General features: G+C 42.3%; 1 protein-coding gene across 3 annotated transcripts in view; it reads right to left on the bottom strand.

Annotated features, from left to right (window-relative positions):
• Nucleotides 1-1,539: 1,539 nt before the first annotated feature.
• Nucleotides 1,540-24,172, bottom strand: part of os9 (OS9 endoplasmic reticulum lectin) — a 46,992-nt gene continuing 24,359 nt past the window's right edge. For 2 of the 3 annotated variants that reach the window (XM_043682092.2, XM_043682094.2), the window contains exons 8-15: nucleotides 20,944-21,065; nucleotides 18,305-18,365; nucleotides 18,005-18,090; nucleotides 14,912-15,151; nucleotides 13,531-13,714; nucleotides 9,204-9,377; nucleotides 6,058-6,170; nucleotides 1,540-2,714 (exon numbers count right to left, since the gene is read on the bottom strand). In XM_043682092.2, coding sequence (XP_043538027.1) covers nucleotides 2,577-2,714; nucleotides 6,058-6,170; nucleotides 9,204-9,377; nucleotides 13,531-13,714; nucleotides 14,912-15,151; nucleotides 18,005-18,090; nucleotides 18,305-18,365; nucleotides 20,944-21,065 — 1,118 coding nt within the window. In that variant the 3' untranslated portion in view covers nucleotides 1,540-2,576. The remainder of the gene's footprint in view (nucleotides 2,715-6,057; nucleotides 6,171-9,203; nucleotides 9,378-13,530; nucleotides 13,715-14,911; nucleotides 15,152-18,004; nucleotides 18,091-18,304; nucleotides 18,366-20,943; nucleotides 21,066-24,172) is intronic. The other variant, XM_043682095.2, reaches the window with a different exon arrangement.

Genomic DNA, 24,172 nt, shown 5'->3' with positions numbered 1-24,172 from the left:
TCTCCAGCACCACACACTTGACTGATCTGCAGTCCTCACTTTCATCCTGGCTATTTAAGATTGCTGCAGTCAAATTCATGAGAACACTTGGTTCACCCAAATAAAACTATGCAGCGGGTACCAAAACGGATTGAAAAACCAGGCCGGACTTTCGTGGACTGCAAAAGTCGTTTTGAAGTACAGGTTCACCTGAAATTCATGAGTAAAAGATTTTGAGAAGCCAGGACGTATTCCACTCAAAACGTGTATGACAGATACACAAAAAAAAATGTACTGCGGCTGCTGGGAATCAGAAATTTAAAAAGAAACAAAATGCTGGTCAAAGTCAGCAGCTAGAGAGAGATAAACAGTGAACCTTTTGAGTCAATGTCCTGAGAAGGCCAGAGAAGGAGGATTTCCTAATGTTATCTTTCAATGTCCTGGCTTGGATTTGAAACGGTTGTCACCTTGCTCTAGACTCTCCTAGTAGAAGAATTAGTCTCAACCTACCCTCCAATGGCCATTAATGATCAGCACCACAAATAGATAATTGCCTTTTTTCCCCAAATATTCAAGGGAATATAAACCTAGTCTACACCATCTATCCTTTAATTCAACCTTTTTAAGCCAGTGTATAATTCTTGAGGATGTTGCTTTGCACGTTCTCATTTGAAATAAAGGTCAATATTCCATTAATCTATTCAAGTGCTTTGCACCTACAACGAAGTCTGTATAATCCTCTAAATCTCTCCGCACCACCAGGTCCTCACTTCCACTAACTCTTTAGGTCTAAAACGAGTAGCCTCACTCTTCCTTATATTGAACTCTCATCGGTCAGTGTTTTGCCTACTCAATCTCGTGTCAGAACCAAAAATCCTGCAGGCGCTGGAATCCAAAATAGACAGGCAGGAGGCTGGGACACAGCAAGCCAGGCAGCAGCAGGAAGTGGAGAAGCTGATGCTTCAGGTGTAACCCTTATTCAGTCCTGAAGGGTTACAGCCGAAACATTGACTTCTCCACCTCCTGATGCTGCCTGGCTTGCTGCGTTCTTCCAGCCTCCTGCAAGTCTACTCAATCTAGCGACCTGCCTTTTGCAGCTTGCTGTCCCTATCCATTCTGCCACTCAAACCTCATCAGCACACTCAAAAACAGTTCTCCACTCTTTCATCCAAGTTATGTCGAATATTGATTTTAAAAATGTCTAAGCCCCAGTGTGGACCTGTAAGGTCCAGCACTTAAGTCATACCCTATCAACTTGAGAACCTTCTGTTATCTCTACTCCAACTTCCTAGTCATTTTACCATCAAGAGTTAACTGCACTGCCTAACTGCATTTGCCTCTGGAAGCCCATACTTGATAAATCCTTTAAGATTTCAACTAATGCTTGTTAGACATGACTTGCCTGTTGGAAAATACACACTGGCTCTGATCAACTCACATTTGTCCAAATTCTAAGCTTAGATGGCTTAATTTCAATGTATTAATCAAAAGCTCTTGCCGTCAAAGGGTTGAAAAGCAAATACAACCCAATGTTGGGTTTTAAAAAACTTTCACCAAGTGTTTGAGTAAGTCAAAAAATGTTTAATAAAAACACTGTATCCTGTTTACATAGTGTTTAACCATTATGCAATCACAGTGTTGCCCAAATATTTTCCAGAATTGGTGGAAGTAGATACCGACTTGGTCTAAGTATGGCAAACTGCTGCATTATTCACAAAGCTCAAAGGTTTTTTTTAAGATTTACAAAGCAGTTAGCACAAAAAGAAAATTATTAGGAGACAAACATATACACAGAACTTCAATAAAAATGACAGGCTAGCTGCCAGAGACTTATCTGACAGCCACAATATCTGATCAATAAAAGGATGGATAATGTTGGCTCTGCTCATCTCAGCAGCACGGCACCATCTCCAAGATGGCGACTAGGTAATCCAGGTCACGGGTTTAGAAATATAAAACCAAAAAGGAGACAATTATTTCTGGTGTCTGGCTTTGCAACTTGGCAGAATGTTACCATCAGGAAACAAGTACTTCACTGGAAGCTAGCGATGGCATCTAAAGACTGGAGTTGTTGGCTTTATCCGAAGTTGGACTGTCCAGGACTCTAACACTGTACTGATGTAATAAGCACTCTGATCTCTGCCACCAGGTTGCTCAGCTGCCTGACAGTTTTTTTCAGCTATCTACTTTCGACTTAAAATAGAAATTCCATTTTGGGACAAAAATATTACATTCATTGCTCACTCTTCACATTAATGGCCTCTCCTTACTTCTAATTGTCTGTTGGCCAAGGAGAATGAATGCCTGCCTCAGTGTTTTGCTGATTAGATTCATTACCAAGATATACATTCATATGTTTGTAGCACTACTCATCTGTACCAGTTCCACCACAAAAAGATGACTGCAGCAGACAAACGTAAAATTCCACTTTAGCCGATCAATAAAAATGCACATTTCTGACTGTTCGTCTGCAGGTTTGTTTATTATCTAGTGATCGGTGATCACAAAACGTGCCATTACACATGGCAAAGTGCAAATTGACTGGTTCGTGCGCTAACACCCGAAGATGTATTTGCTTTATACTAAGTTACGTATCCCTAGAAGTCCATATCATCGGAATCTGTGCTACTTGATGACTGTGCTTCTTCTTGGCTTTCCCCCCACACAAAACGGTAGTTATCTTCCAGCTGTTGCTGTCTCTGCTGTTCTTTGTAAACTTCTTCAGTACCACCAGTCTGTTGGGGAAGAAAATACATAAACTACTTTAGATTTCCAATTATACACAGTCAGGGCATTTCCATTTGTCAATAGCTGTTAATCTGAGCTACCAGGTTTCAAAAAGCAAAAACAAAAAGTCACGACTCTGCTCAATGTTTTCCCTTTTCACAGCACTGCCTTTCCTTCATAAAAACCAAAAGAACTGCAGATTTGGCAAGTCAGAGACAAAACTAGAAATGGCTGGTAAAGCTCAGCAAGTTTTCAGAGTTAGTTAACGTTGCAGGTCAAGTGACTCTTCCTCAGAACTGAGGGTAGCTCGGAAAACACTTTTTTTTTGTAGAAGGGTAAGAAGGGGGTAAGGTGTAAACGATAGGTGGGGATAGATCTCAAAGAGAGAGAACAGTTAGACAGACAGACAAAGGAGTGGATAACAACCAGCCAAGGAGAATTATGTAGCTACTAATGAGGACGGTTATTGGCTAACAATAGGTTGCATGTAACAGCAGACCATGTGATAACAAGGCCGAGTGTTTGGGGAGAAAGTGAGGTCTGCAGATGCTGGAGATCAGAGCTGGAAATGTGTTGCTGGAAAAGCGCAGCAGGTCAGGCAGCATCCAGGGAACAGGAGAATCGACATTTCGGGCAATCCTCATTCCTGAAGAAGGGCTTATGCCCGAAACGTCGATTCTCCTGTTCCTTGGATGCTGCCTGACCTGCTGCACTTTTCCAGCAACACATTTTCAGCGACAATTTAGCATGGCCAATCCACCCTAACCTACACATCCCTAGGCACTGTGGGACAATTTAGCATTGCCAATCCACCCTAACCTGCACATCCCTGGGCACTATGGAACAGTTTAGTATGGCCAATCCACCCTAACCTGCACATCCCTGGGCACTATGGGACAATTTAGCATGGAGGAGAAAGTGAGGTCTGCAGATGCTGGAGATCAGAGCTGAAAATGTGTTGCTGGAAAAGCGCAGCAGGTCAGGTAGCATCCAGGGAACAGGAGAATCGACGTTTCGGGCAATCCTCATTCCTGAAGAAGGGCTTATGCCCGAAACGTCGATTCTCCTGTTCCCTGGATGCTGCCTGACCTGCTGCGCTTTTCCAGCAACATATTTCCAGCGAGTGTTTGGGGGTACAGTAACACCATGGGAGAAGGTGTCTTATGCCCTAATATTGTTTAGCACAATATTGAGCCCAAAAGGCTGCTGGGTTCCAAGTGGAAAATCAAGTGCTGTTCTTGCAGCTTGCACAGAGCTTCACTGGAGCACTGCAGCAAGCCTGAGACAGAGACATTGGAACAGGGTGGGGTGTTAAAGTGGCAGGTAATTGGAAGCTCGGTTTCTTATTGCGGACAGAACGTCGGTGTTCTACGAACCGGTTCCCCAGGCAACGCTTCATTTCCCCTGCGTACAGGAGAGCACATTGTGAGCAGTGAATGCAGTAGTCTAGATTGTGGGAAGTGCAGGTAAAGCACTGCCTCACCTCCCTCCTCCTTGGATACGGAGGAGGGAGGGAGGAAACAATTGCAAGGGAAGGTGTTGTGTGTACGTGAAGGAGGGGGGAGGGAAACCAGGGTGTCCTGAAGGGATTAGCCCTTGTGGAAGGTGCCAACTTCAACAAGGAGTCCACCACAATGTCGTTCTTTCTCAACCGAGGATTCCCCAACACCATAGCTGACAGGGCCCACAGCCGGGTCCTACCAATCTCCCGTGCTTTAGCCCTCATTTCCCACCCACCCCCACCCCTTTCCAGCAACAGCGAGCATCCCCCTTGCCCTGACCTACCATCCCACCAGCATTCACAACCAGAGTGTCATTAGCAGTCACCTCCAGACACCTATTTCCCTTCTCTCCCGTCATCCTTCCACAAGGACCCAAACTGTTAACTGCTTTCTCTCCACAGCTGCTGCCAGACCTGCTAAGCGTTACCAGCAATTGCTGTTTATGTTATGTTGAGTCTTTCTTGGTGTCCCTTCAGATGCTTGCAGCCAGACTGCTGTTACTCCTGCTCCATTACAGAGTTTGCTTGTGGAACGTCCTCCTTGGTCAGGTGCCCTGCACTGGGGGCTTGGATCCCATTACGTTGGCACTCAGACTGGCAATAAATGAGAAGGCCAATATCACATGCCTTGGGTGGGGGAGGAATAGTTTAGCAAAAAAGATTGATAGCACTGAATTGGATTTTTCACTCAATTCCCTTGTATTATATCAGAAGTAACAGTTTGAGCTTGTTCATAATTTGGATACAAGCAATCCTTAAAACAAAAACATACTGTCAGTTGAACTTTAAGAACTGGTCATGTTGCGACTGTACAGGACATTGGTTAGGCCACTGTTGGAATATTGCGTGCAATTCTGGTCTCCTTCCTATCGGAAAGATGATGTGAAACTTGAAAGGGTTCAGAAAAGATTTACAAGGATGTTGTTGCCAGGGTTGGAGGGTTTGGAGCTATAGGGAGAGGCTGAACAGGCTGGGGCTGTTCTCCCTGGAGCGGAGGCTGAGGAGTGACCTTAGAGGTTTACAAAGTTAAGGGGCATGGATAGGATAACAGACTCTTTCCTGGGGTGGGACAGTCCAGAACTAGAGGGCATAGGTTTAGGGTGAGAATAGAGCATGTAAAATATCAGTGTTATTCTCAAACAGCCCACTGACACCCCCTCTGTGGGGTCAGGGTCTTAACAAATTCACCCTTGTGTCTATGAATTGAGAAGGCACTGGAGATTACTGCTCCGAACACTCCGTAGGGAAAACACCAATCTTGCTCACTGCCTTTTTTTAAAAAAAGGTTTATTCGTGGGATGTAAACAGGTAGGATTCAGATGCATACTTGCTGTCGGGCCAAGGGCTGGTAAATAGAATTTGAATATTAGGTGCTTTTTTTTGCCAGTGCAGACTACGGGCTGAAGGGCTTTTTTCTGTGCTGGCAACCTCTATGACTATGTGGGCATCACTTGCTAGCACAGTATTTATTGTTCACTCCAAGGTGTCCCCTGTACAGGTTGATGCAACTGAACAGCTTGCTTGGCTATTTTCACAGCAGTTAAGAGTCAACCATGTTGCTGTCATTCTGGAGTCACACGTCAGCCAGACAAGCTAACGATGGCAGATTTCCTTCCCTGAAAAGGACAATAAAACCAATCCTACCTGGTTCCCGAAACAATCTACAATGGTTTCTCACTCATCACTTTCATTTCCAGGGGTGGTGGAATTCAAATTCCACAATGTATTGTGGTGGGATTCAAACTCAACCCCAGAGCATCCTAGGTCTCTAGATTGCCTGCCAACCATCAAAACCACTAAGTCATTACCTCTGTTTTAGTAACAACATAAAAAGGCAGAAACATTGGTACCAGTAAGTTGATGAGAAGCTCTCGGAAGGATTTAGTATCTTCTTCCGATAGCCAATGCATGTCATCATCATCGCCAAGTGATCTGGTTGTTACAATCTTCACTTCAATTTTACCTGAGAAATAAAAATATCCAGGTGTTAACACAGTGAATTAGTATCACACCCCGTCAACCTTGCTCTGCAGAAACAGCAATTTCATTCAAAAACTTTTCTTTGTAGCCAGTAAAATGACTTTTTTTGTACCTCTAATTACTACACAGTCATTGCTACTTTAGGTCTGACAAAAGTACACAAAGGACAGATTTATATCCTGTTCAGTAAGATTCTGCATACTTCAGTATTTCAAGCTATAATTAGTGGGTAATGCTTCAATCTTAGCCCTTATTTAACTGCTCCGTTGCTAATTAAACTTTGCTGCGGCCACTTATTCAGATTGCATGAAATGTTAATCTTGTACAGAATGGTGTCACCACTGGGAGACCACTCTTGCTTCCTGTGGCTTTAAACTTGAACGAGATGATGGAACCCACCACCGCTCACTCCCACTTCCTTAAACCCCGAAAATAACGGCACATTTGCAGGACTTCCTTCCGGACTTCGGAGACCACACCCGAAACAGAACTCTCCTCCCGGTGGAAGCAATGCCCCACAGTTGCACTAACATGCTAGTTAAGTGAATAAATGGGCAGCCCAATTTAAAAACCACTCCATCCCTTCACATTCAAAACCTGTGAAAGTCGGATTTAAAATGAGCTCTGACAATAATCTGGAATAAACACGTCACAAACTTTTAAGTGAGCATAAATTAAGAAACAGGACAAAACAGAATTAGTAAATGTACAGGAACAGTAGTCATGGAAGGAACTACGTAACTACATGCCCATTTCATTGTCAACTGGAACATTAGACAGAAGCAAACTGCCTCAAATACATGGGGAGAGGTCGGGTGTAGGAGCTTACTTTACTGGTGTTGACCAGCCATCAAGGCCTTGGCTTATGCAAAGGGCAAAACAAAAAAAAATGTTCAATAACAGGTTGCTGGCAAATCAAAATTTCAGGACAATATTTTGTTTTAAAGAAAACCAAATTCCCCTTCAATTGAGGGGGAACAGCTCCTCAACAAATTGAGGGCAGACAGGTTTAAACTATTGCAAAACTGAGAGCACCACGATTCCAGCAAATTAAAACATCAACCTCAGGTTATCCTAATACTGCTGCAAAAAGATTCTTTCATGGGGTGTGGGTGTCACGGTCTAGGCCAGCAGCATTTATTGCCCATTCCTAATTGCCCTGGAGAAAATGGCAGTGGGTTACAAGTCCACATGGCGTAGATACATTTAGTGACAGTGAAGGAACAGCGATATACTTCCAAGTCAGGATGTGGAGTGGCTGGGAAGGAAACCTGCAAGTGTTGGGACTCCTTATGGACCTGCTGCCTGGAAGTGGTCTAGGTTTGGAAGGTGCTGTCTAAGAAGCCTTAGTGAATTTTGCAGTGTATCTTGTAGATGGGACACTGCTGTCAGTGATGGAGTTGAAGGCGGTGAGAATAGGGTGCCAATCAAGCGGCTGCTTTGTCCTGGATGGTGTTGAGCTTCTTGAGTGTTGTTGGAGCTGCCCCCATCCAGGGGCAAGTGGGGAGTATTCCCTCACCCTCCTGACTGGTGCCTTGTAGATGATGGGACAGGCTTTGGGGAGTCAGGTGGTGAGTGACTTGAAGGTACATGTGCATGTCTGTGCACACACACGTGTGTCTCTGTGTCGGAGAGTCTGGTCCAGCGGTTTCTGAACAACAGCAACCCTGAGGATGTTGATAATGGGGCAGTAATGATAAAGTCATTGAATTGCATGGGACGATGGTCAGACATTTTTTTCTTTCAGATGATCATTACTTGGCACTTAAATGGCAATAAATATTTGTGCCAACTATCAGTGTAATCTGAAAGCTGTCCAGGATTTGCTGCACATGGAGATGGACTGCTTTAGCATCAGATGAGTCATAAAGAGTGCTGAAAATTAATCAGTTAACATCTCAAATTCAGAATTCATGGTGGAAGAGAATTGGTGAAGCCGAGGACACTACCCTAAGGAACTTCTGCAGCTTAGGTGACACCTCCCCACCCCCCACCAACCACAACCATCTTCCTTTGTGCCAGATAAGACTCCAACCGGAGGACAGCTCCTTCCCTCGACTCCCACACCAAGTTGCCACAGACTCCAGCTTTGCCAGGCCTCCTTGATGCCACTGTCAAATTCAGCACTGACAAAAAGGGCAGTCACTCCCCTCTCACATTGTAAAGAATTTTAGGCTTACAATAATTTAGTATCTAGCCTTTATATATATATATGGACCTTGGAATTGAGCGACTGAAATTTCCACAGTGTTATCATCTGATAATTTATTTAATGATCAATTAGATTGAACCTGTACAGTCTGGCAAAATGCTGAGAATTGAACCACAATGGAAAAAGAAAAATCATATAGCAGCCAGTCAGCCTCAAAATTGCTATTTTGAACCCTTGCATAGTGGCCCAACATGTATGGACACAGCTCAAAGACACGTGCCCAAAGATGACAAGGTGCTCAGAGAGCACGACTAAGTCACAATACAGTGCAGTGTTAAATAAAACCATCACCACCGTTCTGCACCTTCTGCTAATCAAGGGGACGGAGATCAGGGCTGGGGACAGGAAGGTAGTGCCACTTCTGGCATCCACTGATGGGGAGGGAGGGGTAGATGCAGATGGGAAAACCAGCTTTATTCTGTCAGCATTTCAGCATGACAGTGTACATCCTTCCACAGAATGCGCATTATTAATTTCCCCAAAACAAAGCTTAAGTTTAGCCATTATAGGGCTTGTATGGTTTTGCATCAAAAAGCTGTCAAACTCATTTCACATGGTTCCTTATCACTGGCAGAAACTCATGGTATCACTTCCAGTCAAAATGCAAATTCATGTCGCAGGGGGAGAGCAGTGCTGAGAGACACCCAAGCTCTACAGTAGAACAATTTATTTTCTGGACTGCTGAGGTGGAATGTCAGAAGCCCTCCACTGTCTTATTTTAAGACAACACTTCGTTCCCATTGGCAGGAGGGGGAGATGCAGGAAGGCTTACTGTTGCAGCAGTATAAATAGTCTCCAAACTACCTTCTGCTTTCAATCCTGCTTTCTCCAGCTGCTCTTTCACCACATTCTGAATCTGCCTGAGCTGGGGGTCTGTGCCACTCATTTCACGCACTTTCATTTCTTTATGGAGTGGACTGCCTGGGTTGATTTTTGTGACTCGAACTTTAACGTGTCCCTCAGTATCTTCATCAGTTTCTGAAATGCAGCAAGAGGTCAGTCGCAAAGGTACAAAGGATATTCCAGTTTATTAAAAAAAAAAGACAGTACATAAATCCTAGCATTTTGTAACATTGAGATTGCAGTTTCCACAAAAATACCTACATCCCCACACTTGGATAGCTGTTAACACTTTAAGGAAATTAACAAGAGAGTAGCTCTAACAAACCATCAGGGCACAGGACTCCATGCAAAACTTCAACATCCATTTTTAAAAACCTTGGAAGTTTTTAAACTGGCTGTGCTCCTGTCTGAAACTACCAGCTACAACCCATAGATACCATACTTTTAAGACCAACTTCAGAAGAGATTTTGAGGAGGACTTTGATTACTGGCGATTATTCAAATAACACTCCTGGAGTGGGGTCTAGTGCCTCGGGAGTAGAATTAGTAACGTGAAAAGAAAAAAAAAGTTCCAAATCAGCTGAAGGTGCTCAGAACCAGTTAAATAAGCAGAGATAGATGGCACATAGCCCAAAGATGTGAGACAAGAGAGATTTTTGAGGCATTGGTAATCATGAGTAAGCTATTGTTCCAGTTGGCTGAAAAATAGGCAAATAAAGGCAAATTGCAGTGCAAAATAATGAAATTTCTCAAATAACCCAGCAAACAAAAGTAAACTCTAAAGGGAAGACTTTGCTCACCGCTACAATCTCAGGGAATTGCAGAAACTTCTACTACCTGGGGGTGCTTAGATTTCCCAAACAACCAAAAAAGTTTTTGCTAGCTCAAAGCGGTGGAAATTCAACATCAATGGCCAATGATAGAAAGGACAGGTACTCGACGAAGTCATGACAACGCAGAGATACAGAATGGGCTGATCCAGGGTTCAGAATTGACATATTTAAATCAAACACTTGGATTTATAAATTAATTACAAATTATTCAAACTTTTAGATGAAGCTAAATTAGGAAGGAGGTATAGATAGTCACGACAGAAAATTAGGCAATGTAAAATGCATAACATTTAAATACAAGAGGCAGATGAAATTAACAGATATTGAAAGAACAAAAAAAGAACATATTCTCAGGAATGGTCATTGTTAAAATGGAGACCTTAGTTGACACCAAGCTCAACATATCCAACATTGACTGAGCAGCAATTAATAAAATGAACTGAAGTATATCGTCAACACAATAGAAAACAAGTCAGAAAACCAGGTCCGATCACATACTGCCGAGTGAATCCAACCATCACCAAGACACATCGGAGGCATAAATGTTCGCAGGGAAAGTTGCGGAAAAAGAGCAAGGAGTTGCGTTCCTTAAATTAGAGGTCAGCATGATCAGGAAATCTTTGTAAAAACAGTCATTTCACCTTTCAAAAAGGAGAACACCAATAGGGACTTGCAAAGCAGTGTTAAAAAAGATTAAAACTGCTGCCACCACTGTCCACTAGAAAAAGAACAAAGTTTTTAATTAATGTCAGGATATCCTTCAAAACTGCCCAAGATGCAATGCCAGATGAGGTATACGGCAAAAGCTCTGGAATCATTCAAGGGGAAAAAAAAAAGCTGTGGGTGATGAAAGAGGAAGAGATAAAGTAGAATCATAGAAAGTTAAGGCAGAGGAGTCATGTTATGGCTGCAGAGCCCCCTTTTCTCCTCACTATAATCTTGTAGGCTCCTCATCCCCAAATACCTGTTACCTCCCTTTTCAACTCCTTGATGGAATCAGTTTCTACTGACATTTCTTCTTCCCCCCCCCCCCCCTCCACAAAAAAAAGAGAGATCCAGATTCTGACAATTCAGTGGAGTTTTCATCTCCCTTCCACATCTTCCAAATTAGTCCAAATAGACATTTGGCTGCTTACCAAATTGCCAGCAGAAACCTCTTTTCTACTCATCAAAACCCCCTTCACTATCTTGAAAACCAAAACCTCTGACATCTTAACCCTGTGCTTCAAAAAAAAGCAGCATCTTAACCTTTCCCAACTTCCTCACAATAACCAAGGTCTCTCACTCTGACAGCATCCTGGTAAGTCTCCTCCTTATCTTAAGGCATTTCCTGAGCGTATGTATTCTGGATAATTCTAGCCCAGAGGCCTAACCAATGAGTTATGAAACTGTTTTTAATATTACACACCACTATTTATAAACCTAAGCAAGCCATCTGCATTTTTTTTTAAACTAGTCCTGCCATCTTGAAGGATTGGTGTACATGGATCAAGGTACATCTGTTTGTCTAAACTTTATTGCATACGACCTTTCAATATTAACACATCTTCTCAAGGATCACCATACTGAACTCCATGTGCCATGCTTGTGCCACCTGGACCATCCTTTTGAAAGGATTGTCATGAAGTGGGAATTATCCTTGCCTAGCATTTGTGCGTCTACATTGCAGATCTGCAAACTTCAAAATGCTGCTCAACATGGACACCAAATATGCCTCCTCTACTATTATCCCATCTACAATCTCCCCTCTTCTTTCATTCATCCTCTCCCCACGTAATGGCAAAAGCAAAGAACTCACTTAGTAAGGTTTGTAGCTCAGGTTGAGGTTTAGGGTATAGGTTTGCTCGCTGAGCTGTAGGTTTGATATCCAGACGTTTCATTACCTGGCTAGGTAACATCATCAGTGGCCACCTCCAAGTGAAGCGAAGCTGTTGTCTCCTGCTTTCGATTTATATCTTTCTCCTGGATGTGGTTCCTGGGGTTTGTGGTGATGTCATTTCCTGTTCGTTTTCTGAGGGGTTAATAGATGGTATCTAGATCTATGTGTTTGTTTATGGCGTTGTGGTTGGAGTGCCAGGCCTCTAGGAATTCTCTGGCATGTCTTTGCTTAGCCTGTCCCAGGATAGATGTGTTGTCCCAGTCAAAATGGTGGTTTTTTTCATCCGTGTGTAGGGCTATGAGGGAGAGGGGGTCGTGTCTTTTTGTGGCTAGCTGGTGTTCGGGTATCCTGGTGGCTAACTTTCTTCCTGTTTGCCCTATGTAGTGTTTGTGGCAGTCCTTGCAGCCCTACCAATCAAACCAAAAATCTGGGTTCGCTACATAGATGTTTCCTTTTGTGATGACAAAGGTGTCAAGATAGAAGAGACATTTATCATCATCAACAACACCCTCACAGGCATAAAGTTCACCAAGGAGGAAGAAACAGACAACAAACTCACATTCCTGGATGTCACAGTAGAAAGAAAGGACAACGGAGAACTACAAACCTGCGTATACAGAAAACCGACAAACACTGACCAAATACTTAACTACACCAGCAACCATCCCAACACACACAAAGCTGTATCAGAACACTATTCCAATGAGCCACCTCACACTGCAGCACAGACAAACTTCAAAAAACAGAGAACCACCTATACAACGTATTCAAGAAGAACAGATCCTCAAAACACAGTGCGCAGATTCCTCAAGAACAAACCACGACAAGCAGACCAAACACAGCCAGAAACCCTAACCACCTTACCATACATCAAAGAAGTTTCAGAAATGACAGCCAGACTACGGAGACCCCTCGGAATCCTAGTAGCACACAAACCCACCAACACTCTCAAACAAAAACTAAAACTTAAAAGACCCAGTACAACCCATGGACAAAGCCAACGTCGTCTATACAATTCCATGCAAGGACTGCCACAAACACTATGTAGGACAAAACAGGAAGAAAGTTAGCCACCAGGATACATGAACATCAGCTAGCCACAAAAAGACACGACCCCCTCTCCCTCATAGCCCTACACACGGATGAAAAAAAAAAACACTATTTCGACTGGGACAACACATCTATCCTGGGACAGGCTAAGCAAAGACATGCCAGAGAATTCCTAGAGGTCTGGCACTCCAACCACAACGCCATAAACAAACAGATCTCGATACCATCTATCAACCCCTCAGGAAATGACATCACCACAAACCCCAGGAACCCCATCCAGGAGAAAGATATAAATCGAAAGCAGGAGACAACAGCTTCACTTCACTTGGAGGTCGCCACTGATGATGTTACCGAGCCAGGTAATGAAACGTCTGGATATCAAACCTACAGCTCAGCGAGCAAACCTACACCCTAAACCTCACTTAGTAATGCTGTAGTTTAATAACATTTGCTGCCTGTACGCGAAGGGAGTAGAAACAAAAACCCCACAAGAATTCTGGCAGTGAATGAAATCAATGTCACATACCATCTGTCTGTTTGGAAGCAGGACTGGGACTTCCCTTTGATGTGTCACTATCCTTTTCACCATGTGCAACTTCCTTTTCTTCAAGTTTGTCGATGAGTTTATTTAGGGTCGTGGCCAAGGTCTTGGAGGCTTGATTGCGATCAAATTCCCCTTTGAGACCCTCTGCTTCAAGCTCATCTTGTGCCTGAACAAAAATGTTAGATTGCGTCAGGGTATAATACTAAATCGCGTGCTACTCACCAAGGTTACACCATGCAAACAAATGATTACATAGAATACACAAATTATGTGGAGAGATGTTATCATCTTGTCATTTAAGATGAAGATCACATTAAGTCTTGGGTTATTCCTCATTGCATGCTGCAAAAGGCATTAATATGGCTACAGCAACAACTGCATGGTGCCATTCATCTTCAAGTCTCAGAATATTCCACTAAGACACAGTACCTTAACATTTTCAAAGCCCCTACTCAGATTACTTTACCCTCGTGTAGAGTGGCCAAACAGGAAGAACACATGCAGCTGACAGAATGCTGGAGAACACGCAAATCTTTCTACTTATCCATATAAAGGGCGATTGATATCTCGGAAGTGATGAACAGAACCTGAGGTTTCTTGTCGATACAAGTGCAGTGAGAGCAACAGAACCATCACAAAAAAGTTTAACTAGCTTTCCTCCCTCCGATTTTGACCAATGGCTGTTACATCAAAGGAGTCATTTATTCGGCTTTCCACCCAGGACATTGCAAGGAGAGCTGAAGCAAACATTTTCCCTTGCATATGAAACATACGCATCACAAATTTTATTTTAGCTGTTGATTCCTGATGAAGGGCTTATGCCCGAAACGTCGATTCTCCTGTTCCTTGAATGCTGGCTGACCTGCTGTGCTTTACCAGCAACACATTTTCAGCTCAGATTGCAAATCAGTGGCCAAGCTCAAGGGTAGAATTCTTTTTTTCTAGCCCAGTTTCTCTCGGTGAACTTGCACAAACCACTGAAAGAGTCAGGTCATTTTAGAAACTGCAAAATAGCATCTTACAATGAAAGAAATAGGGCAATGAGACAAATCAGCACAAGACATGGATCATGCAGATCTACTCGTTTATTTGAAGTAAATGTCCTTGCATATCACATGTCACAGAATCATGGAAGTGTTACAGCAGCAGGCAGTCTTTCAGTCCACCACACTTGCACTAGCTCATTAACTGGGCATCATTGGCTGGTGCCAATCCCCCCCCTCCTACCCCCCACCCCAATGTGTCATTCTAACACCAGCACCCAGTTGAAAAAAGGTTTGTTCCGACCCTGTCTTATCAGCTACGTTTACTGATTTTTAACTTGCATGAAAACGGTTGTAAATTCACAGTGCGTATTACTCACTTCATCAATTAGATTTTCAAATTCTTTTTCCATTTCTTCCTTCACTTCTCTTTTAATTTCAGACATCTTTGATTTAGGTAGGGACACGTCTTCAAGTTCCTTTTCAAAGTCTTTAATGAGCTCATTTTCTTCACTATCAATCATCTCCTCTTGTTTTGCTGATAAGTCTTGGTCAGTGGTTTCGTCAGAAGATCTTGCAGAGGTATCCATAGCCGGATCCTTATCCTCATCACCTTTCCGCTGTCATACACCAAACAAAAAGGAAAAAAAGAAAAAAAAAAAAAAAAAAGAGTTTTAGGTGTGACATATGCACAAGTGGAAACACACTTCACTATCCTCTACACTTGTCAACCCATGGGCATTTTTAACCTGAATACATTTATTAGTATACACAAGTGCAATTAGAATTTCTCAAGTACATGGTCACTTCCAATCTAACTATCAATGGAACTGATGCTTCAAATCAGACGTGAACGGATTTTATGTTTTAAAGAGAAAAGGCACAGAACTTATCATATTCTGCAACTGCTGTTCAAGCAAATTTTTTAATACTATGACTACTAAAAACAAAACAGCCAAAAAAAAAGATGGATTGTCTGGAATTTCTGACCATGCCTTGGCAATGGGATTGATGTGTGGTTTTATCATTAAAAAAAGTGTGCATGGGGGAGAACAAAACTGAATTCAACTAAGAGTCTGTCTCGGGCTCTTGCCCGAAATGCCGATTCTCCTGCCCCTCGGATGCTGCGCTTTTCCAGCAACACACTCTCGACTCTGATACCCAGAATCTGCAGTCCTCACTCTCCTCCTCCTCAATTGTTGAATAGCCAACATTGACAATCCAGGCGATTCCAAGCAGACTGGTTATTGTCTGTCAAGTAATAACCTAAAAGTTGCCATTTTTAAATGGACCAGGTTTGTGGAAAGAAAATGAGAGAAATAAACTTCCCCTTAAGTACTTTGTCATCGTAACGCCAGACCAAGTGGCTCCACACCAGTAGTTTCATAATCTTTTAAACTATTTGCACAACCTCTTTCTCCCCCCCCCCCCCCCCCACCCCCACCTGAAATGGAAGCTTCCTATGAAATTGTCCTGCTTTTTCTTCCTTCGCTTCTCTAAACTTGAGCAGCAATGAGGGAAGGGTATTAATAAAAGGGATGAGCTAAATAAATTAAACAAGCTCAAAAGAGAACAAAATTCTGGGAATGGATCGATTGCATCTACATGCTTTAAATAGAATCTAGGGATGAACTCGGAAGCATTACAATTTATATTTAATAACTTGGTAGCAAGGGTTAGTCTCAGGACTGACAGATAGTGAATCTGATTCCTGCATTTAGAGAGACAGAGGGGCTTTTTAAAAAATAAACACAGGAGTTCAATTGTGGAAAGAACTGCAAGAGGAAGTGGTGAATGCAGGTGCAATTATAAATGTTTAAAAGACATTTGGATGAGGACATGAATAGGAAAGGTTTGGAGGGATATGAGCCAGGCGCAGACAGGTGGGACTAGTTTAGTTTGGGGATTATGGTCGGCATGGACTGGTTGGACCAAAGGGTCTGTTTCTGTGCTCTATAATGTGTCCAGGAAATTTTACGCCAGTCAGTTTAACATCTGGGAGTAGAAAACAGTGGCATTCAGACTTAAACATAGAAGATCTAGAAATGAGGAATATAATAATAAATAACCAGCATAGACAGCAAAAGTGAAAGCTGAAAATTTGAGGAACAGAAAATATAACTAGTTGTAATTCAAGAGGCCTTTCAAAGGTGACCTATAAAACACTAACGAAGGAAGTGAACGTGGAGCCAGGGGCTAGCTGGCTTCAAGTTCTAAATCAGTGGCGCACAGAGCAACTTCACAGGTGGGAAGCAGTGCGCCACAAGGATCAGTGCTGGTACCACTCATTCTCAAATTTGCATCAATGATTTGAACTGCAGATCAAAAATGTCTCTAAATTTGCAGATAACATCCGATCGGAAGGAAACATTGGTGCCAAGGAGGACTGTGACTAGGTACAGGAGAATTTTAATGAATTTACAAAGTGGACAAATAATTGGCAAGAGAAGTTCAAACCAGCTAAGTAAGGTTGGTTGGAAGAACAAAGAGGTCACTTATTAGTTGGAAGGTAAATCGAGGTGGGATAGAGCAACAAAGGGACCTTGAAACAGGAATACAATTACTACAAATGAAGAGGTTAAGATCAGAAAAACAGCAAGCCAAGAACTAAGCTTTATTTTTAGTAGGGGATTTATGCTAGCCCTGTACTGAACCTTTCTTGGACCACACACAGTACTATGAACAGCTTGATTATATTTTACAAAGGCGAGAAGAACTGGGGAGGGTGCAAAGAAGGTTTACAGGGATGATACAGAAACATGCAAGTCAACACATCAGGGAAGGAACAGGCTGGGTTTCTCCATACTTGGAAGCCAGCCAGCTGAGGGATGACCAAACAAAAAGGCCTTTAAAATTAATGAATGCCTTTGTATCCACTGTTTCAAAATCTAGGTTTCCTCTGGTAGGGAACGGCATAAAGTAGAGGCCATTAAGAGAGTGACTAAGAAATCCAATAGGGAAGTCAGAAATTTCTTCATCCAAAAAAAGAGTGGTGGGAATACAGTGCTTGATCCCAAAGGGAATGATTGAAGCAAACAGTATACAGTAGATGAATATCAGGAGAAACTGGGCAAGGAGATAGGAATAGAGGGTTATGATGACTTAGGGGAGCAAAGATGGGAGGAGATTTGAATGAAGCATAAACATCAGTGTGGATTTATTGGGCCAAATGGCCTGTTTCTATGCTCTACACCCTCTGTAGGAATACACAGCAACTAAGCGAAGAAGTGTGATATTTATTGAAATGAATGCTAACAAGGATGAAAAATAAATTCCATCAAGTCCATTTAGCACAAAAAGGGATATGGTTAAACTGCTACAAAATCTCGTCATCCATTAACATCCAGACAAGCAAATTATAATTTTTAAATCAGAATACCAACAAAAAAAAGAAAAGATGACTACAAAAAGGTAACCACCTTGCTTCAAGATCAACATTTAATGACAATACCACTGGAATGTTCCATCAGTACCTTTGCAGTCTGGTCTTTTAATTCTCGAATCAACTTTAGCAGATCCTCTGGGTTCCGGGTTATTCTGAACTGGACTTCCTGTTTGCCTGAATAGAAAGTGGGTGGGGGTGCATGGAAAAATTACAAGATCACTGTCACGTCAGAACTGAACTTTAAAAGCAACTAGCTCGTAAATTATACAACTCAAATATTGTTGTTTAGCTCAAGTTTAACTATGCTCGAGAAAAGTTGAATGGACTGCTTTGTCCTTTGATTTTCAGGGGTTTTAACTCAATGATATATAGTAATAATTTTATTTACCTTGGTCATCTTGAAGGTTGTCATCCCCAGTTTTAAATGCATCACTCAATTTAGAGTCAGCCTAACAAATAAACAAAAACATTCTATTACTGTTACTCCCTGAGGTTCAAGGGGGCAGTCTTACCAATTTCCCATTGAGGGCTGAGAAGTGGCAGATGGAGTTTAATTCAGATAAATGCGAGGTGCTGCATTTTGGGAAAGCAAATCTTAGCAGGACTTATACACTTAATGGTAAGGTCCGAGGGAGTGTTGATGAACAAAGAGACCTTGGAGTGCAGGTTCATAGCTCCTTGAAAGTGGAGTTGCAGGTAGATAGGATAGTGAAGATGGCGTTTGGTATGCTTTCCTTTACTGGTCAGAGTATTGAATACAGGAGTTGGGAGGTCATGTTGCGGCTGTACAGGACATTGGTTAGGCCACTGTTGGAATATTGCGTGCAATTCTGGTCTCCTTCCTATAGGAAGGATGTTGTGAAACTTGAAAGGGTTCAGAAAAGATTTACAAGGATGTTGCCAGAGTTGGAGGATCTGAGCTACAGGGAGAGGCTGAACAGGCTGGGGCTTATTTCCCTGGAGCGTCAGAGGCTGAGGGGTGACCTTATAGAGGTTTACAAAATTATGAGGGGCATGGATAGGATAAATAGACAAAGTCTTTTACCTGGGGTCGGGGAGTCCAGAACTAGAGGGCATAGTTTAGGGTGAGAGGGGAAAGATATAAAAGAGACCTAAGGGGCAACATTTTCACGCAGAGGGTGGTAGGTGTATGGAATGAGCTGCCAGAGGATGTGGTGGAGGCTGGTACAATTGCAACATTTAAAAGGCATCTGGATGGTTATATGAATAGGAAGGGTTTGGAGGGATATGGGCCGGGTGCTGGCAGGTGGGACTAGATTGGGTTGGGATATCTGGTCGGCATGGATGGGTTGGACCGAAGGGTCTGTTTCCATGCTGTACATCTCTATGGCTCTATGACTCTATAAGCCATCCTGACAAACACCATCAAATTGAGCGCATCAGCAGTGCTGCATTATTTCAGATTAAAGAAAAGCATTGACACATTTTAAAACAGATAAATTGAAAGAAAAAAGGGGGAATATAACATTGCAAGAAGTCAAAACAAGGGCTTAAAAAACCTGACAATTAAAAGTTACATGCCAGCTCTCAATATCTTTAACATTACCGCATTTTGCTCAGTTAAAACATGCATATGGCATTGCAAATGCTCAGGTGTACTAGGTTTGAGGGAAAAGAGCCATTATGGTTGAGGGGTCTCAAGAATAGATTCCCAACCCTTTTCAGTGCATATCAATTTCAGACTGCTCCCTGGCAGTGAAGCATATTTCCAATTTCGAGGCTGCACATGGAATAGTGCAAAGGATATGTATGCCTAACCCAATGCATTGGTAACTATAATACTTTACCCAGTGACTAGGCGTAAATTATGAACAAGTAAAAACCTTCATAATTTCACAAAAACAAACTGGAATTTGAAGTGTTGTTATTGATTTTTAGCATGACAGAGTCACTACATCAGTCAGCATTTATTGCCCATCCCTAGTTGCCCTGGAGAATGGGGTGGGGAGCTGCTTTCTTGAACTGCTGCAGTTCACTTGGCACAAGTACATCCACAGTATTGTCAGGAAGGGAGCTCCAGGATTTTGACAGTGACAATGAAAGAGAGGTGATAGCTTGAATCAACTATTATAACAGCGTCTGGTACATACTGGCAAATGCATACATTGGATCACCATGGAATGCAGGGTTACATTGAAAACTGGACTCCAAGTGCATTGCATTATTTACTCCACACTGCATGACGTGTCAAACATGACAAGGGATACCAAAAAACATGATTAGGTCCACGAGAGCTTATCTTGGCACATGGCTTTAACAAAGCCTACATTCACTGCAGAAATATGAAGTGATTATTCAACACTTTATACATTCTTTTACTCAGCTCTCATCTTGTTGTGAAGTGAGTAGTTAAAACTTCCTTTAGGTGTTATGAAAACCCAGAATAAACTTTATTCCCCCCCACCCCCCAAGGTGTGGTAATTTTACACAAAAAGTAATAAACCAAACTCAGACAGTAGAGCACGATACAAGGGAAAGAAGTTTCATGATGAAGGGACAAGTTTGAATTTTAATGTGCTCTTCTTTAACACAAACTTGTATCATTCTTTTCCCTGTATTTCCAGATTCAATGCTCCCAAATTTGAAGAATGGAAATTTGTCTATCGGAATAGATCTTTATCTATTTATAAACCACACTCAAAAAGTAGCAGTCACCTCAGGCCTCCACCTTATAAATCACTTAGATATGGAAGCAGGGAACAATATTGAGGATTATAGTTTGCTAAAATTATAATGGATTGGGGATTTGACACAAGCCCTTGGAATAGTAAAATTCTAGATTACAGGAGAACATTATATGCACAGAGCTAAGCTTTTTGATAGCTTTGACTAGATTCGTACTTTGCAAATAAGAACTTTGCATGCAAAAATCAGTATCACTACTTCAACATCCAGCCTACCATTGTCAAAAGTTTAAAATGTTTATTAACAGAAATCATTACAGAATCCACTGCTCTCCCAACATGAAGGCTCACTATAACATAGATTTTTAAAATCCTGCAATACCTCTTCTAGCTTCTCTTCTGAAAGGGGACCCTCCTCACTCACTGGTTTGCTGATTTTGTCCCAGAATTTCTCACCATTATCCTCGTCTTCAGTTACCTCCTGCGAATTTAAGGTTTCAATTCCTGGAATTCAAAGAAACCCCAGCTGTGTCAGTTAATAGTCACAGGCGCTTTGTGATTGAAGTGAAGGCGGCAAACTCATCGTAGGTACATTCACAAGTGAAGGACTATTTTCTGTTGGAACGACTACACAGATTTTGTTGGGGTACAATACAATTAGTTAGCACAAGGGATTGAAGATGTGAATCTGCCATACAGCAAGAACAAGCCTCTGGTAAAATGACCTGGGGCAGTTTCAGTTCCAATTTCAGTGAACAAAAAACACAAAAGCAAAATCCTGCAGATGCTGGAAATTTTACATAAAAACAGAAAATGGTTCGGAGTGTGCACATTCTCCCTGTGCCGGCGTGGGTGTCCTCTGGGTGCTCCGGTTTCCCACCACAATCCAAAGACATGCAGGTTAGGTGAAATGGCCGTGCTAAATTGCTCAGTGTTCAGGGATGTGTAAGTTAGGTGCATTAGTCAGGGTTAAATATAGGATAGGTGAATGGGTCTAGGTAGGTTACGCTTTGGAGGGTCAGTGCAGGCTTGTTGGGCAGAGGGCTTGTTTCCCCACAGTAGGGATTCTATGATAATGAAGATACACAGCAGGTCTGGTAGCAACTGTGGAGAAAAACAGATAACCTTTCATGTCAAAGACCTTCTATCAGAACTACATCTTTCTGATCTGGCTGTTTATTCGTCACTGAATATTTACTTGGTCCCAGCGAAACACATGACTGTTGTTCTATTTCAGGATTACCAGAATCAGTTCCTGTACTGCTGACATGAGTCCTCACGGTCTTCCAAATCCCCAAACAGAAAACACAAAAGATTGGTGGTAGATGGAGAGATGTCCGGAGAGACAGTTTGAATATTAAAAAAATGACAGACAAATAGACATAGGAGTACTATCTTAAGTGATTTTCTGCAGATCTTTGGAGTATATGAACACTCTAAAAGCAGGATGCTGTACTCCCAGCAGCAATTTAGCAGAGTCAAAGCAGCAGACTGAAATCACTGGCTCAAACTTCAAATACCCAACATTGGCAAGTTTACCATTTATGCACAGAACAGTAATATTAGCATGCAGCTGGTTAAAAGACAACACAAAAGGAAAGATGCTCAGGATGTTTGTTATGCTTTGAGTGGTTGCCTGGTCTGGGTGGTTTGCATCCCAGGGTCATCATAAAATCCCGATAGTGTGGAAACAAGCCATCACACATCAACACTGAGGTTGCTATTGGAAATGGCAGAGGAGTCAACAGGAGATCTTGCTGCATTCTTCCAATTTTCCCTAGATATGGGGAAGTGGCAGAGGATCGGAGGAGACGACAAATTTGACATTATTACAATCACTGAGTTACAGCGCAAGAGGCTATTTGATCAGAGTACATGCCGGCCCTGCTGAGCAATCCATTCGATTTATTTACTTTATCCTTCTGATCCTGCAAGTGTCCATCCAATATCCTTCTGAAATCATTCACGGTCTCTCTCTTCACCACCTTCACAGGCAGCGAGTTCTAAATCATTACCACTTGCTGCATAAAAGAAGTTCTTCCTCACATACCCTCCTAAAAGCTTAAACCAGTGTCTTCTGCTAATGGGAACAGTTTATTTTTGTCTGTCTTACCCAAACCTATCATATTCTTTATCTAACTTTCCTCTCAACCTCCTTGGCCTCAAGGAGAACAATCCCAGCTTGGTCAGCCTAACCTTGTAGCTAAAATTTCTCATGCCCGAAACCATTCTAGCACATCTCAGATCCGACCTAGTGGGTTATGACCAGAACTGGATCATTATCCCAGCTCAGACTGAGCCAGAGATTTATGAAGGATAAGCATAACATCCCTGCTTTTGTATTACCTACTGAGGTTTAGAAGGCGGAGAGCTCATGTGCTTTGCTAATTACTATTTCAATATTTCCTGCTACCTTCAATGGTCAATGCTTGTGCATCCCAAGGTTACTCTGTCACTGCACACTTTGGAACTATTTTTAACCGCCTTCTGCAAAAACGCATCACCCTGCAATTGTGCGCTGAACTCCACCTACTCTTCTCTACTTTTGCTAGCCTATCAAAAACAGAAATTGCTGGCAGCATCTGGGGAGAGAAAGTAGTGATAATGTTTTGGTCCAGCAATCCTCCTTCAGAACAGACTTCTGTCCACAGATGCCGCCAGGCCAGAGTTTTTCCCACGATTTCGGTTTCTGGTTGCCAGCATCAGCAGTTCTTTGGGGTTTTTTGGTTGGCTAGCCTATCAGCTTATTGCAGTCGATTGCTATCATGCTCATAGTTGCCATTCCGCCAGTCTGAAAAACAGCCACTTATGATGCGCTGTTTTCAGAGCTGATGTCAAACTTTTGATACACCAAGAGGCACAATTTGTTTCAGTAATGTTTTAAGTGGTACTTTGCCAAAAGCATCATTGAGATCTACAGTGCAGTCCCTGCTTTCGACATCTGTAATTTTAATTTCAATTAGATTAGTCAAGTGCAATTCACCTTTTACAAACCTGTGCTGGCTTTCCTCAACAAACTTAAATGCCTGCTGATTCTTTGTTCTAAAATCTAATCCAACACAATGTTAAATTAACTAACTTGCAGTAGGCAGGAAGGCTTTCTCATTGTTTGAATGAGGGCATTATATTTACCATCACCAGTCCTTGAATACCTCCCCATATCAAGGGAGAATTGGAAAAATACAGCAAGATCTTCTGCTGTCCCCTCTCCCATCTCCAACAGTAACATGGGATGCAAGCCGCATGAACAAGACAACCACTCAGAGCAGGAGCAACACTGAATAAGTCTCCCAGAGGAACCTACAGCACTCAACTTTCAGCCCACTGTGATAGTTGTGTCTACTGATACTTTGCGAGCTTTGTCTTACAATTAAATGCTGATACCACATACCCAAACATTAGTCGAGAGTGTGGTGCTGGAAAAGCTCATGCCTGAAACGGCAATTTTCCTGCTTCTCGGATGCTGCCTGACCTGCTGTGCTTTTCCAGCACCACACTCTCAACTCTGATCTCCAGCATCTGCAGTTCTCACTTTCCCCAACCCATCAAACATTAGACTTGCATTGTATCATATACCACCCTCTTTATCCCAAATAGAGCCAACTTCTGAA

This window comes from Chiloscyllium plagiosum, unplaced genomic scaffold (genome assembly GCF_037043375.1).
Source record: "Chiloscyllium plagiosum isolate Xiang-an unplaced genomic scaffold, Cpla_swu_hap1 HiC_scaffold_53X, whole genome shotgun sequence".
NCBI lineage: Eukaryota > Metazoa > Chordata > Chondrichthyes > Orectolobiformes > Hemiscylliidae > Chiloscyllium > Chiloscyllium plagiosum.
The sequence above is the reverse complement of the archived record's forward strand: the minus strand, read 5'-3'. Positions and strand labels throughout refer to the sequence as shown.